The sequence below is a fragment of the Myripristis murdjan genome, chromosome 19, assembly GCF_902150065.1.
Source record: "Myripristis murdjan chromosome 19, fMyrMur1.1, whole genome shotgun sequence".
Lineage (NCBI taxonomy): Eukaryota > Metazoa > Chordata > Actinopteri > Holocentriformes > Holocentridae > Myripristis > Myripristis murdjan.
The window spans coordinates 873,010-888,119 of NC_043998.1; the positions used below are offsets into that span (position 1 = coordinate 873,010).

The following is a 15,110-nucleotide window of genomic DNA, read 5'->3' on the forward strand; positions in this document are numbered from 1 at the left end:
CCGGATATCTATGTAAATGGGCAAACTATTAAGAATGTATGTGAATTTAAATACTTAGGAGTCACACTTCACCCGACCTTAAGCTTTAAGAAGCACGTCAAAAAACTAACTCGCTGACCAACACATAAGGAACTCTCTGACACTTGAAGCATCAAGTACATACCTGAATGTAATGATACTCTCTCACCTTTCTTACTGCATGTCAAGTTGGTCACAAGCAGGCAAAACAACACGACCTCTTGAATCACTATACAAAAACACCCTCAAAACCCATGATAAGAAATCCCGATACTATCACCACTGTCATATCCTTGATAAGTATGATATGCTGAATTTTGAAAATCTGATCATGCTCTCAAATGTTTGTCTATTGTTTAAGATCATCCATAATGATGCTCCTCCCTCTCTGAGACAGTTTGTGACTCTGAGCTCTGAAATAATGACCCACTAGATCAACTACTCAGTGGGCGTGCAGGATCCCACAACGTAAGACTGCTTTTGGTAAATCGTCTTTCATCTTCACTGCCATAAAACTGTGGAATAGCCTCCCAACAGAACTCACAACCACAACAAATCTACACTTTTTCTCGCTTAACAAAGCAGTGGCTACTGACACAGCAGAGCTGCATACACCTGTAGTCGCACCTATAGCTGTGTGTGTGTGTGTGTGTGTGTGTGTGTGGGTGTGTGTGTGTGTGTGTGTGTGTGTGTGTGTGTGTGTGTGTGGGTGTGTGTGGGTGTGTGTGTGTGTGTATATATATATATATATAAGCACATATGGCTCTCTTTGTGCTCACTTTGCTTTAGTCTCTCCTATACAAAACCTGAATGGAGTAGAATGGTCATGGAACTGTATGGGCTCTAGGTTCGCAGACCGGGCGAGGTGGGGGCACAGTGCAGCTGCACTTCTCCAACTGGGTGTGGCCAGTCGGATTTTGCAAGTTTGGCACGCCATGCTCGGTGGCGCAAGTACTCCGCCGTCCCTCCTACCGACGCAAGGGAGGAGAGAAGGTGTGGAGTGGGTTTGACACAGCCGATTCACTTTAAACCAATCAAATGAGCCCCTGTCCTCGCCTTTAAAATGTGCTGCGCGGAGGCGTAATGAAAGTTTACACAATTGACATGGAGGAAGAGAGCAGCCGCAACACACACTCAGGACAATGTGGCCAGTTTTGGCTGCTGGAATGTTGCTGGAGCTACCTGCCATCCATCTATCCACCCATCCATCCATGCATCTATCTTTACATTCGTCTTCCTGAGTCCCCTGTCTTTCCATTGCCTACCTGCCTCGCATCTCTTTTTTTCCAGCTCTGTCACCGTCTGTTAAAGTTATTGATTTTTATGAGCAAATATAAATTTAACTGTGAAGCCCCCATTTTTAATGAACGTTTTTACCTCAAAGGATAATCCTCGCCATATTCATATAAATAGCCTACATGTTTGTTTTGCAACTTTCGACTCCATCACTTACTGATGCAACAACACACTAGAGATTAAAACAAAATCCGGTTCATGAAAGCTTTTACATTTGCTGTTCTAAACACCCAGTGTCTGGCAAGGAACTGATGCATTTTACATTTTCGATTTGTGTGGAATCAGGGTTTCCGTTAGAAAAAATTGGCACCGGACAACTTGACCGGCAGGTTTTAAAATTATATGCAGGCTATATAAGAATGATATCAAGGCATGTCAGTTTATAGCGTAATGTTTTTATTGAAAAGCAGGCTTTATCAAATTAAATGAGTGCCGTCAATTGACTCACGTGCGTAACTACTAAAATAAATAAATAAATAAATATTGCACAAGCCTGTGCTCTTTTAACATGAACATTGTATACAGTTGCAAACAATTGCAACAACAATTGCAAATAAAAAAAAACTGGCTCATACCATTTTAATAACGGCGCGTGCTGCCAACTTGAAATCAAATAGATGAAATAAAAACTTATTTCAGCAGCTGAATTAAAATCGAAAGTCTCAAGTCTCTCTCCGCAACTTGCAATGCGCATCAGTCTTGTGACCTTTTTCTCCCTCAGGCGACTTCATTGTGCTGTTTTCGGCCCAGGCATTTTGGACCAGACCGGCCCACCACATTCAATAACGCACACCTTTCCGGTCTTTTTGCTTTCTTAAATGTGTTTACCAACTGTGCAACTCTTTAAAACCATAATGCCATGCAATTAGTTAGCTGTCATCAGCAGTGTTGGGCACGTTACTTTGAAAAAGTAATTAATTATAGTTACAAGTTACTTCTACTAAAAAGTAATGAATTACCAGGAAAAGTAACTATTACGTTACTTTTTAAAAAATTGTTCAAATATGTCAAATTACTTGGCTGCTCCAGTCATACTGGCCTATAGTACTATAGTGGAACAATAAAATACAATAGAGGAATTGGAACTTTTTTATTCTATTGAACAGGCCACAACTGGCCAACAGGTCATTCCATGTCATTTCACCAAATTTTCAGGACATCCCATGCACTTGGGTCTCAAAAAATTCTGAAAAATTCACCAGTTGTTCCTTGTGTATCCAATAGGCACACTATAAAATTTTAGTTTGCTCGGATGGATACTTTTTGAGATACGGTCAATTTAGTGAGGGGAGTATGTGTCGATTTTGGTGCGATTTACACGCATCCTTATTTTTCCTCCATTTTCAGGTTTCAATATCTCAGGAACTACACCACATAGGAAACTGAAATTTGGTACGGTAATACACCTCCACCTACTCCAGGCATGCCAGCCCCTCAAAAATGGAAAGAAAAATTGTGGTCGACCATATTTGGGCCTTCAGAAAACTTTGTATTTGCCCCAGCTTCTTGATTTTTTCAGAGCTTTGAGATACATACATGGACTGTTCAAAGCATTAATGCTTAGTCAGATATATGCATCAGTTTTTGGATGGCAGCTTCTCCAAATCCAAAAAAAAGTTTTCATGCCACATTTTCATTGGCCCATAACTGCATGTGGGAATGTCTTAAAAAATCTGATTTTTGTTTTAATTTAAAGTCCAAAGCTTGCTCTTTCTTGGGATATAAAACATTTTTTCTTTATGCCCGGTGTGCCCGATGGCCAGTCCACCCAGTCCACCCATGCCCCCCACCCCTCTCTCTCTCTCTCTCTCTCTCTCTCTCTCTCTCTCTCTCGTACACTGGAGACAGGGATCACACAGTCTATTTTTTAAAAAATAAATAAATAAAATTGCATTTTTTCACACATCTTGTTTTAATAAAATTCAAATTGTGAATATTTTCACCGGACATTTAAAAATTAGCGGACTTTGGCAGATTTTACCAGTCATAGTCTGGTGATTACCGGATAACGGAAACCCAGTGTGGAATATTTGTATATATGAAAGAACTGTGTAGTTAACACGAGCAGTGCCAGACATCATGACTGGAAAAAAGACCGTACCGTACTGGACACATTGTTCGACTGACAGGTGATCAGGTTGGGTTTTCATTACGCGGTGCCAATCTCCTTTGATCTGACATCAGATGTGACGGGACAGTCGATATGGAGATAAATTTATGTGCTGATTGAGATAGTAGCATTGAATAGTGGTTTTTGTGGGTATTTATTGCATTGATAATGTGCCTGACAATCTGTGAGGTTTTGGTGACGTGTGCTCACTGCCCGCCTGTCAGCCAAACTTCCACTGGGCCAGCTCTGCTCCGCCTTGTGCGGAAAGTAGACGTGGTTTCAGATGGTGAGCTTTTGGCGTACCTCGGCGAAGCCTTTTGGCACAAAACTGAATCTGTCGACACCTCCCCCCGCTGCGCCGCCACTCCCATCTTGGCGCACTTAGGTCTGCGAAACTTGCAAACCGTCCGTCTCTCGTGTTGCGCTGGTCGAAACTAGCTCTGCGCAGGGTTCGCCTCACTGCGCCACCCTGCGCTGCACCGGGAAACTAGAGCCCTTTGCCTTGGTCATTTAGCTGGTCCAGAATAAAATGGTGATCATTGTTAGTTGTTACAGTGACAATGAATGTCAGAAGGGCTATAAAATGTGTTAGAGTAGCTTGACAACTGAAAATATATGTATGTGGTGCTATGGCTAGTTGCTAAAAGCACTAATCAACGTTAATATCACCAGGTGATCCAACAATTCTCAATTCCCCTCCATCAGCACACGATTCCTCTCCTTTCCACTGTGCATTTTTACTGTGAACCATAGATGTAAATAAAAAACTGTGGTCAAAAAGATGCCACAAAATACACAGAATACAACACACTTGATGGTCATTCCCCAACTCCATCTTTACCTGCACGTCACCATCTGGCATAATACAGTAATATCTGTTAAAGATGCTTAACTATAATGTGCCATGGTGTCCACTCTCTGCTGCATTGTTACACCTCCAAGATCAAGTTCAGGTTTATTATCACTCACCACTGCACAGCACAATGATGTCAGTATTACCAGACGGTAGCCTGTATTACCAGAACCATTACTTTGGTATCATACATAGGCGTAATTTATGGGGGGATGGGTGTGTTGCAACCCACCCAATAATCCAAACCAGCCACCACAACCCCCCCAATATCATATCATAATTATTTATAATGATTGTTAAGTATTATAAACACAATAATGTGGTAGATTTTGTGGTAGATGCTTGGGCAAAAGAATGGAAATGTCTTCCCAACAGGAGGTACGATTCTGCTAGGGCTCCAGTGCCACCACTCACGAGTCAAATAATGTTAACTGAACGAAGGTCCAACTTTCCGCTGTGCTGTTTCTTAGCTGTAATGCAAGCTAGCCAGTTAGCCAGATTCGCTACTCAGTTAACAGGCGACTTTGTCATCATATTAACCTAGAGGTCGGCATCTTCGACGATGCCGGGGGTATTGTCATACTCTTTTACGTCGCTCTCATTCGGAGAGAGACGCGATTGTTTTTTGTTTTGATTTTTTTTGAAAATGAAAGCGGGACACTTCAAACTTTCCATTGAGCCCATAGGTGTGTCCAATAAGAGACCCGTGTGCCGTCACATGTTGGGCGGCCCTTTCAGCCCTCTGATGTGGCTCCCTGTTAGTCCAGTAATTTTAGGCCAAAATTGGGGTCAACCTAGTACAAATTGCAAGAGAAGCAAACTCAACTGATTTTGTATCCTCAGTATGTCCTAAGTGAGGGAAAAAAGTCCCAAGGAATCCCATTGGTGGAAAGTTTTGAAAATCACCTATATATGACCATATAATACCAAAAAACACCCTTTTTAACACACAGGGGAAAGGGGTTCAAAATTTTACTTTCAGGTATCACTATAAAAATTCACAAGTTGATGACACACACAAAGACAAGAAAAAAAAGTCAATTACAAGTTCTTTGAATTATTCTGTTTGCACATGCATATCATACATTATCTGATTTGATATGCGCTAATAAGGAATATAAGGAATAAAAGCCAGAACAGATATTTAAACAGTGAATTAAAAGGTTACTATATATATAGTAACCTTTTAATTCACTGTTATATAGTAACTTTTTAATTCAAGGTTCGGCGTTTTTTTCATAAATACAAGAAGGACTCAAATAGACATTGAGTATTCTACTTTACTACTTGAAGTAACCTTCAACCCAGCGTCTTTTTTTCGGAGTTCAAAATGTTTTTGTTGCATGCAGAAATGTAATTTCGTTTTCTCTGCAGTCATTTACTGATTTCATAAATGCAACACATTAGCCCAGGCGTGGGCAATCATTTTTCCCAAGGGGCCACATGAGAAACAGAAAATATTGTGGAGGACCGGGCCAATAACCTGAACTCAATTCTGCATAACATTAATTTTATTTCTTTGTAAAAATGGTAAATTGCATTGTTTTGAAAAGCTGTGTCTGGTAAGAGTAAATGTTATGATTATATAATATAATATTGTCATGAACGTAGCACAGAAATGGCAGGACTCAAATGCACGACAAAGACCGGTTGAAATCCAAAAAGCAAGTTTATTCACAGGCAGAGGTCGGTACACAGTGAAGCAATCAAACCAGGCAGAGGTGTCCAAAAAACGTGAGGCAAAAGGCAAGGTCGAAAAACAGGCAAGGATCATTCACTCAAAGACTATGACTATGACTGTGAGATAACGCTGGTACGTGAGCAGAAGCTACAACGAACTGGCGACGAGACAAGACACACGGGGAATATAAGCAGCACTAATGGGGAGTGATTAGACACAGGTGCGGGAGACACAATCAGGGAACAGGTGAACACAGATGAGGAGGGGGCGGGGCAGACAGGAACCTGGAACAGAGACAGGGGTGAGTGATCACAAAATAAAACAGGAAGTACAAGACATGAAACATGAGGGAGAAAATAAAATGCTAAACAGACCATGAAACATGACAAATATAATATATAATATTATACATAATATAAATATATAAGCAATGAAGTTTTAGTCCACGCATTAGGTAAAATTAGAAAATACTGTAACAACTCCGCTGTTATGTTCAAGTTAAATGCTGTACTGTGCAGATGTTCTTTATTTTCCTACTGTTCGTGTGACATTGAACGTGTTTCAGAACTGAGTCAGGCAGGGGGTGAGGGACAAGACACCTGCGAGTGTGTGCGTGTCAGAGCGGATGGCGTGGAAAGCAGCTGATAGCCAGGTTCAAACGGAATACCTATATTGTTGTTTTGTTTTTGTTTTTTTTTGCGTGGTTAGGGCCGGCAGTAGTTCAGTTCAGTTCAGTAATAAAGCGACGTTAATTGATAACTTCTCGCCCATTCCTTCAACGTCCTGCCGGATGCTACTATACGATTATTTTCTAATTTCCATTTAAGTATTATTACACGAGAGGGTGTAATAATGTGATTATACAACTATTACCAACAAAATAAAATGTATAATCAAAATGTATTCATGCTATGGGCATTTCGCTCTCAAAATATAAAAGTTTTTTGCTAGTATTCTCTCCTTTTCTGCGGAAATCCATGAGATCTGACGTTAACTAGTCTTTGTCAGCCAGCCAACTTGGGCTTATCATGTTTTCTAGACATCGTGATTTCCCCAAACTGAATGAATACCACACATAACAACACAAAACTGCTCTGCTAGCTCAATCATGTTGTAGCCTAACTAGAATATCCGCTGGAAAAAATATTTTCATGAACTGATACCTGAACTGGTGTGATCCAAGGGTTAGGGTTAGGGTCGCCCTTTCTATCTGCCCAGGGAGTTCTCTGCGGTCATCGTCTTTGCCGTTTACATTCCACCACAGGCGGACACGGACACTGCTCTCAATACTCTGCATGACACCATCAACAAACATTATGCTAAACACCCGGACGCAGCCCTCATCGTGGCCGGTGACTTCAACAAGGCGAACCTAAAAAAGGTTATGCCCAACTTTTTCCAACACGTCACATGTCCCACGAGAGGTGACAACATTTTGGATCACTGTTATACCCCATTCAAGAACGGATACAAAGCCATATCACTGCCGGCTTTTGGTAAGGCTGACCACGACGCCATTTTCCTCTTACCAAAATATAAACAAAGGCTAAAACAGGAAGCCCCGGTATCGCGAGAGGTCAGACGCTGGTCCGCCCAATCAGAGGCCACACTACAGGACGCGCTGAGTGACGTAGACTGGGACATGTTTCGGGCGAGCTCGGATGACGTTAATGAGTTTACGGAAGTGGCTACATGCTTTATATCCAAGCTGTTAGATGATACCATTCCTATGGTGACTGTGAAGGTTTTCCCTAATCAGAAACCGTGGGTGGATAAGTCTATCCGCGAGGCTCTGAAAGCACGTACCGCTGCCTATAACGAGGGACTCATCACCGGAGACATGTCACCGTACAAAGCGGCAGCCTACACGCTCAGGAAAGCGGTGAAAGCGGCTAAGAGGCGATACAGGGATACGGTGGAGGAACAACTGTGCGACCGCGACAGCAGACGCATGTGGCAAGGACTGCGGACGATTACGGACTATACAGGACGAGTGAACACCTCGGCTGTGGCGGACTCCTCACTGGCGGAAGAGCTTAATACCTTCTTCGCTCGCTTTGAGGCTGGCGGCGCTCGTGCTAGCGCTGTGGCTAACGCAATCGAGGCAGGCGGCCTGACCGGTGAGGAGGACCGCCCACTCTCGCTCTCGGAGCACGACGTCAGGAGAGCTCTGAGGCGAGTGAACAGCAGGAAGGCAGCCGGCCCAGATGGCATCCCCGGGCGGCTGCTAAAATCCTGTGCTAACCAGCTAGCTCCGGTGTTCACCACCATCTTCAATCTGTCCCTGGCCCACTCTGTCGTCCCCACCTGCCTAAAAAAGTCCACCATCATCCCTGTGCCTAAAAAGACCAACCCAGCCGGTCTAAATGACTTCCGCCCTGTAGCTCTGACCTCCGTGGTGATGAAGTGCTTTGAGAGACTCATCAAAGACTTCATCTGCTCATCACTGCCGGACTCCCTGGACCCCCTTCAGTTCGCCTATCGCCCCAATAGGAGTACTGACGATGCCATCACCCATGTCCTCCACTCCACCCTCTCCCACCTGGACACCGGTAAGGGGAATTATGTGCGTCTGCTGTTTATTGATTACAGCTCAGCATTTAACACCATAGTTCCCCACAGACTGGTCACCAAGCTCAGGGACCTGGGGCTGAGTTCCTCACTCTGCTCCTGGGTTCAGAGCTTCCTGACTGGCAGACCACAGGTGGTGAAGGTTGGAGCCCACACCTCCAGCTCCCGTACCCTCAACACTGGTGCCCCCCAAGGCTGCGTACTGAGCCCTCTGCTATACTCCCTGTACACCTATGACTGCACAGCTACACACCAATCCAACATCATTGTGAAATTCGCGGATGACACAGTGGTGGTAGGCCTGATCTCCAACAACAACGAGACGGCCTATCTGGAGGAGGTGGAGCTGCTGTCTTCTTGGTGCAAGGACAACAACCTTGACCTGAATGTTGACAAGACCAAGGAGGTGGTGGTCGACTTCAGGCGAGAGAAGCAGAGGATCCACTATGCACCGCTCAGGATCTATGGGACCCCGGTGGAGAGAGTAAGCAATTACAGGTACCTTGGGGTTCACATCTCCGAGGATCTGACATGGACCACACACACCACCACCCTGGTGAAGAAGGCTCGGCAGCGGTTGTACCACCTCAGGCGGCTGAGGAAATTTAAGATCTCCACCACGCTGCTGAAAACCTTTTACGCCGCCACAGTAGGGTCTGTGCTTTCTGTGAGCATCACTGCCTGGTACGGCAGCTGCAGCTCCCAGGACAGGAAGGCCCTGCACAGAGTGATCCGATGTGCTGAGCGCATCACCCGCACAGCACTGCCCTGCCTCCAGGACATCTACACCCAGCGGTGCAGGTCCAGGGCAAGTCGGATTTTAAAAGACACTCATCATCCCAACCACAGACTGTTGGAGTGGCTGCCCTCAGGCAAGCGGCTTCGCTCCATCAAAGCCCGGACTGAGAGGCTGAGAAGGAGCTTCTTTCCCCAGGCCACACGGATTCTGAACACATAACACAAACTCTGTATATCAGTCCACAACCCCCGGTCTCACGGTTTCACACTAACCCTGAACCTCCGGCGGAACGTGTTGTTCTTCAGGGTTTTGCAACTCAGTTCTTCTACTCATTTGTACTTACCCTCTACTTATTTGTACTTTTTGTACTTTTTGTACCTTTTGTATATTGTTGCAGATTGTATATAGTCGTTCATTGTATATAGGAATGTCATATATTCTTTCTATTTTATCTTTATTTCTATCTTATTTTCTTTTATTTTTTATTATTATTACCGTTATTATTATTATTTGTATTTTTATTTTTATTTTATTTTTATTTTTTACTTGCACAGTGCCGGAGTTGTTGCAATTACATTTCACTGCTGCTGTACCTGTACATTCATGCATGTGACGAATAAACCTTGAATCTCTTGAATCTCTTGAATCCTACTTCTGCCGACTTCTCAGTCATTTTTAATCTAACAGATGCCATGACAGCGACTCAGCAGCACAGCTGGTCTGTATGTACAATCAACGTATATTAACAGTTATATTTAAATATAGGCTACTGTTTTCCAGTGTCGGCGCCAGAAAAACGATCTATCTATCTTTTTATAAACTCACTGGCAGATGTTTTATTTCAGCTGGGGGTGTCACTCCAATTTAACGTCAGCTCCGATTAATGTGGCTAAGCAGCAAAAGTAACAACAGCAGTCACATTAAGGCTGAACAATTCTATAATTTCAACCCCACCTTTCGGGGGCTTTTGCTAATCACCTTTTCAGGCTGTTATCAATTTACCTCTGAAATAAAGATGACAGTTTTCACAGATGTGTTGATTTATTAAATGTTCATTTCAATGTACAAATGCAAACAAACTGACAAATGTATTAAATCAATGGCCTAGGCAACTCATAAAGAATAAATAAATGAATAACAATTAATAGACTAATTAATAACTGATAACATTAACACATTAATAACAAGAACAAAGTTATAGCCGCACATCTCCGTGGAAAATCCTACAGGTACTGTCTGTGGTGCTGACTCCGCTGAGACTCCGCTTAAAGCTCCATAAAATTCACGGAGGATCTTGTTTAGCTCTTCTTTCCTTACAGGTGAGAAATCAGCTGTTTGCCCGGTGTTTGTCAGGTAGTCTTGGAGACATTTGACGGCCCAAGACGTTGACCGGGCCGTACCGGCTTCATTTCCTGACCTCTCCACCTGATCCAGCTCTTCACTCGTCACTCTCATGTATCTTTCCTTTTTCTGTTCTGTCTCGTCTTCCTCGTTCAGCCATTTATCCAAACTTAGGTCGCCAAATAAATCAAAATTGACAATAAAACGGTCCATTATGCAGGCGAACAAAGTTGACAGCGGCTTTTGATGCGGGCTTCAGTGAAACGTTTCATGTTGCCATGGAAACCACACAGACTCGGCAGATATAGATATAGGTGGAGTAATATTTTATAGATATAGGCGGAGTAATATTTTCAGTGATGAGGTTTTTTTTCATTTGAGCACATTCTAAATGTCTGATTGACCAATCAGATTGCTCGGTCCGATCTATGTGTTGTATAATTAACCGGTTTACAGGGGCTGTGCTATGCCCAGGTCTGTATTAGCCTATGGTTTGTTTAGCTATACGTAGCATAAAGACAAAAAAAAAAAAAAAATTATATGCAGTGTTATTTTAAATGTCAAAAGGGTTTTGTGGCTCCCAGTGTTTTCTTTACTGTGGGAAATGGGTCCAAATGGCTCTTTGAGTGGTAAAGGTTGCCGACCCCTGGTCTATATAGTTACAACAGTTAGCAAGTTCAGAAAATGACAACATTTTGCTGTAATGTAAAGTTCAGTCCAGTAGACAATCCTGTTTGATTGTAATGTGTGTTGTGTTGTAAAGTTGTCTTATATGTTGCTTTGAGTTTTAAGGTTAAAACCTTTAATAGTTGTGAATGGACCACATTAAAAAAAAAAAGAAAAACAAACACACACACACACACAACTAAAAAGCAAAAAAACAAAAAACAAAAAACAAAAACAAAAACCCAAAAACAAACAAAACAAAAAACAATATTGATCCTATATGTCATTCTAACCCTGTATATGTCCTCTTTGTGTTCTATTTTTTTTTTCTTCAGGAAATCACCTTTCCTAAGATGGTGGCCAACTGTTGCCGTTTCCTCTGCTACTTCTGTCGAATCAGCCGTCAGAACCAGAAAGCCATGTTTGACCATCTCAGCTACCTGCTGGAAAACAGTAGCGTTGGTCTTGGTGTGTGTGTGCGTCTGTGTGCCCTGCATAAGCTGCTGCTGTTTTTTTTTATACAGTATATATATCTTTTTGACCAATGAAACATTCCGTCCTTTGAGTAACATAGCATATGTCACCGTCCTTCCATCTTGTTTATGTACTGTGGCATTTAAAACTACAGTGTTCCAGTCAAAACACTTAATACTCATCTTGATGAACTATCTGCCTTGAGATAATTGTTGCATGTTCTTGCAAATTTTCTGTGCATGGACATGCAAATTTTAGTGCTGTGCATTTATGTTTTCAGTGCATCAGGGTTAGCCTTCTTTTCTTAGTGGCTCATTGCAGTTATAAGGAGAGTGTACATCCACTCTGCATCTACTTAGGGGGCAGATTTACTAAGAAAGGTGCTAAGTACCCTGATATTTGTGTTATGTTGCACCTGTGGGAGGATCATGTAAGTAGCCTATCTACTAAGAACTGGAATGAACATGAACACAGCAGCAAATGTCTGTATTAACATGTGGCTGGCACAACATATACACCTGTTTTGCACATACATGTTTCGGAGGAGTTAATGCAGAAAACCTTCCGTTACAAATCTCACTGATGTCAGCATATCCATTCCCAGGGGAGGACAGTCCCGGGGCATTAGCAGTGACTACAGGAACAGCATGTGTTCTGTGTTGTTGCCTAGAAATCCACTGGGTCCACTTCTTCTCTCTCCTGAGAGGAGAAGTGGAGGCCTCCTAACTGCCCTTTCAATGTGGAGGAGCAGTTACTCTATTCCTCCCAGATGTCGCAGCCCCTCCCTAATGGTGTGCCTAGCCACCCTGTACAGGAAGATAATTTTGCCATTTGTATCCGCGACCTCTTTGGGTCTCTATCCAGATCTTGTGACCGTAGGTGAGGATTGTAATGAAGATCGACCAGTAAATTGAAAGTTTTGCCTTCTGACTCAGCTCCCTCTTTACCAAAACAGTCCGGTACACTAACTACATAACTGCAGCCATTGCCCTGATCCTTCTGTCAGTCTCACGGTCCATTTTGAAATTAATAGCTACAGTAGTTCAGGGTTGGCCATGCCTGAAGCAAATTCCCCCAAATGATCCAAACATTATTGAAAGGCAAATGTGGCATATGTACATGAACACAAACGTCATATGCTCAGACAGAAAATGTAGAATATATATTTATACATTTTTACTTATATACATATTTATTTTGTTTTCATGTAGAAAAAAGGCTGCAAAAGTCACCTTTAATGAGCATGACCCATATTCTCTTGTATTCTCTCACGTCTGTGTGTTACTATGTGAACCATGATGTGTTGTTGTATATTGTGTGATGAGATGTGGGATACTTTGTTAAGGTCTATTAGTTTTTACAGCTTTATTTATTTCTTTATGCTTGCAGACACTGGCTTTAACTGTAAACTCAGTTTGTTGTGTATTCAGTAACAAACACACCTGTGTTGTTTTATGTCACACATTTTTTTTCTCCTCCAGCCTCTTGTTATTGTGCTGCTCTATAGTAATGGTATCAAATTATACTTGAGAAACTCTCCGCATTTCTTTCATGCTTTTCAGTCTTTACATCATCTCCTCTCCTTTTCTCTCCTTCCTGCCACAGCATCTCCATCCATGCGAGGCTCTACACCTCTGGATGTTGCTGCAGCATCAGTGATGGATAATAATGAGTTGGCTCTGGCACTGAGAGAGCCAGACCTCGAGAAGGTGAGGTACACACACAATTTAAGCTATAGACACACAGCTACATAAACACATACATAGCTTGAATTCAGGAATGATTAAAGGCCCCATGGCATGAAAAAGGCAATTTTCGTTGTTTTTCGTGATAGGGAAGGTCTCGGGGTCACATAGATACTGTCCCATGCATTAAACCTGTGATAAATAGAGAAGTACACACAGCCCATTCTTTGAAACTCTCCCTGTAAAATGAGCGGATTGCATTTCCGCCTCTTTGTGATGTCACAAAGAGGGCGACTCCGCCCACTTCAACTAGCCAGCCCACCTCTGCTTCTCAGGCAACAAGATAACAAGTTAGCAACATGCCAAAGGATGTTGCTGCGCCATAGACGGATGCAAGGAGACTCGTGTTTCACTGCAGTCTTCCAAAAGAAACACAGGTTAGAGACCAGTGGCTGATGTCAGTTTATTCCCGGGTCCACAGGATTTTAGTCCAAATTTGCTTGTCTGTTCGGCTCATTTCAGCGCCAACAGCCCCGACACAATACAATGCCAGTTTCACGAAGAAACTATTGGTAAAGCACACTGCTGACCCCACATCGTCTGGACTAATGTCAAGTCCACAACCGGTACATGATTTTTTTTCTCTGTCTCATCAAGACAGTAACATTTTCGGAAGTTGTAAAGTTTTTCATTAGTACCGTTGATAGCGTTATAACCGTTATAACCAAGGGAGACCTGGCCAAGAGGGCAGCAGCATAGTTACAGTACATTAAAAACAATAAACAGCACATAAAATTTACAACATTAAAACTTCACATTCATTTTTGTAAAAACACGTTACATTTTATCAGACATTCTTATTTTGATTAGCGCTACTCCGTACTGTGACATTTGCTTGTTAATGTTACAACATATTTAACAAACATAACTTACCATTCTGAAACATCCTGTAATAAATGGATTTGAGGTGGTTAGGTGTCTCCTGCTGTCTGTGGTTCGGGATCTGAGTTGGGCTCAAACATGTACGGTTGTATAACACCATGCTCTGCGGTAGCCATGACAATCATACATAATATAGATCTATATAAGATGATAATTCCCATTTACTGGTGAGGACCATTGAGCTCCGCTGAGCAGTGTAGGTTTCAGTTTCTTGCTTGTGATTGGCCCGACCATATGTCACTCAGAAAACAGTCAGCCAATCAGTGGAGAGATGCTGATTCTCTCTTCTGATTGGCTAAATCTACCATGCTGCCAGAGCTCCAGGAGAAAGGCAAGAGAGAGGAGCTGTCAAACTATATTTAGCGGACCACAGGTACTCAAAACCACAAATAGATCTGGCTAGGGATATCAACAGAAAAGTGGACAGCATGGGGCCTTTAAGGAAAGGAAGGAACTGAAGGGGCATGTGTTGATGGCAAGAGTGAGGGAGTGGAAGAAGGAAGAGCAGAAGGATGATATAAAGAATGAAATCCAAAATATTTTCTTACATGCTTTTAGTCTGAAGTGCTTGTTAATATGGTTGCCACTTCAGGTAGTGCAGTACCTGGCTGGCTGTGGCCTGCAGAGTTGTTCAATGCTGGTGAGTAAAGGATACCCCGACATAGGCTGGAACCCTGTGGAAGGTGAACGCTACCTTGACTTCCTTCGGTTTGCTGTCTTCTGCAACGGTAAAA

The 15,110-nt window shown here is 42.7% G+C and overlaps 1 protein-coding gene across 1 annotated transcript in view; it reads left to right on the forward strand.

Moving 5' to 3' along the window:
* ryr2a (ryanodine receptor 2a (cardiac)) overlaps positions 1-15,110 on the forward strand; it is a 666,625-nt gene that overhangs the window by 398,742 nt on the left and 252,773 nt on the right. Inside the window, exons 46-48 of the mRNA XM_030078094.1 lie at positions 11,611-11,743; positions 13,355-13,458; positions 14,969-15,104. Of these exons, the coding sequence (XP_029933954.1) occupies positions 11,611-11,743; positions 13,355-13,458; positions 14,969-15,104 (373 nt within the window). The remainder of the gene's footprint in view (positions 1-11,610; positions 11,744-13,354; positions 13,459-14,968; positions 15,105-15,110) is intronic.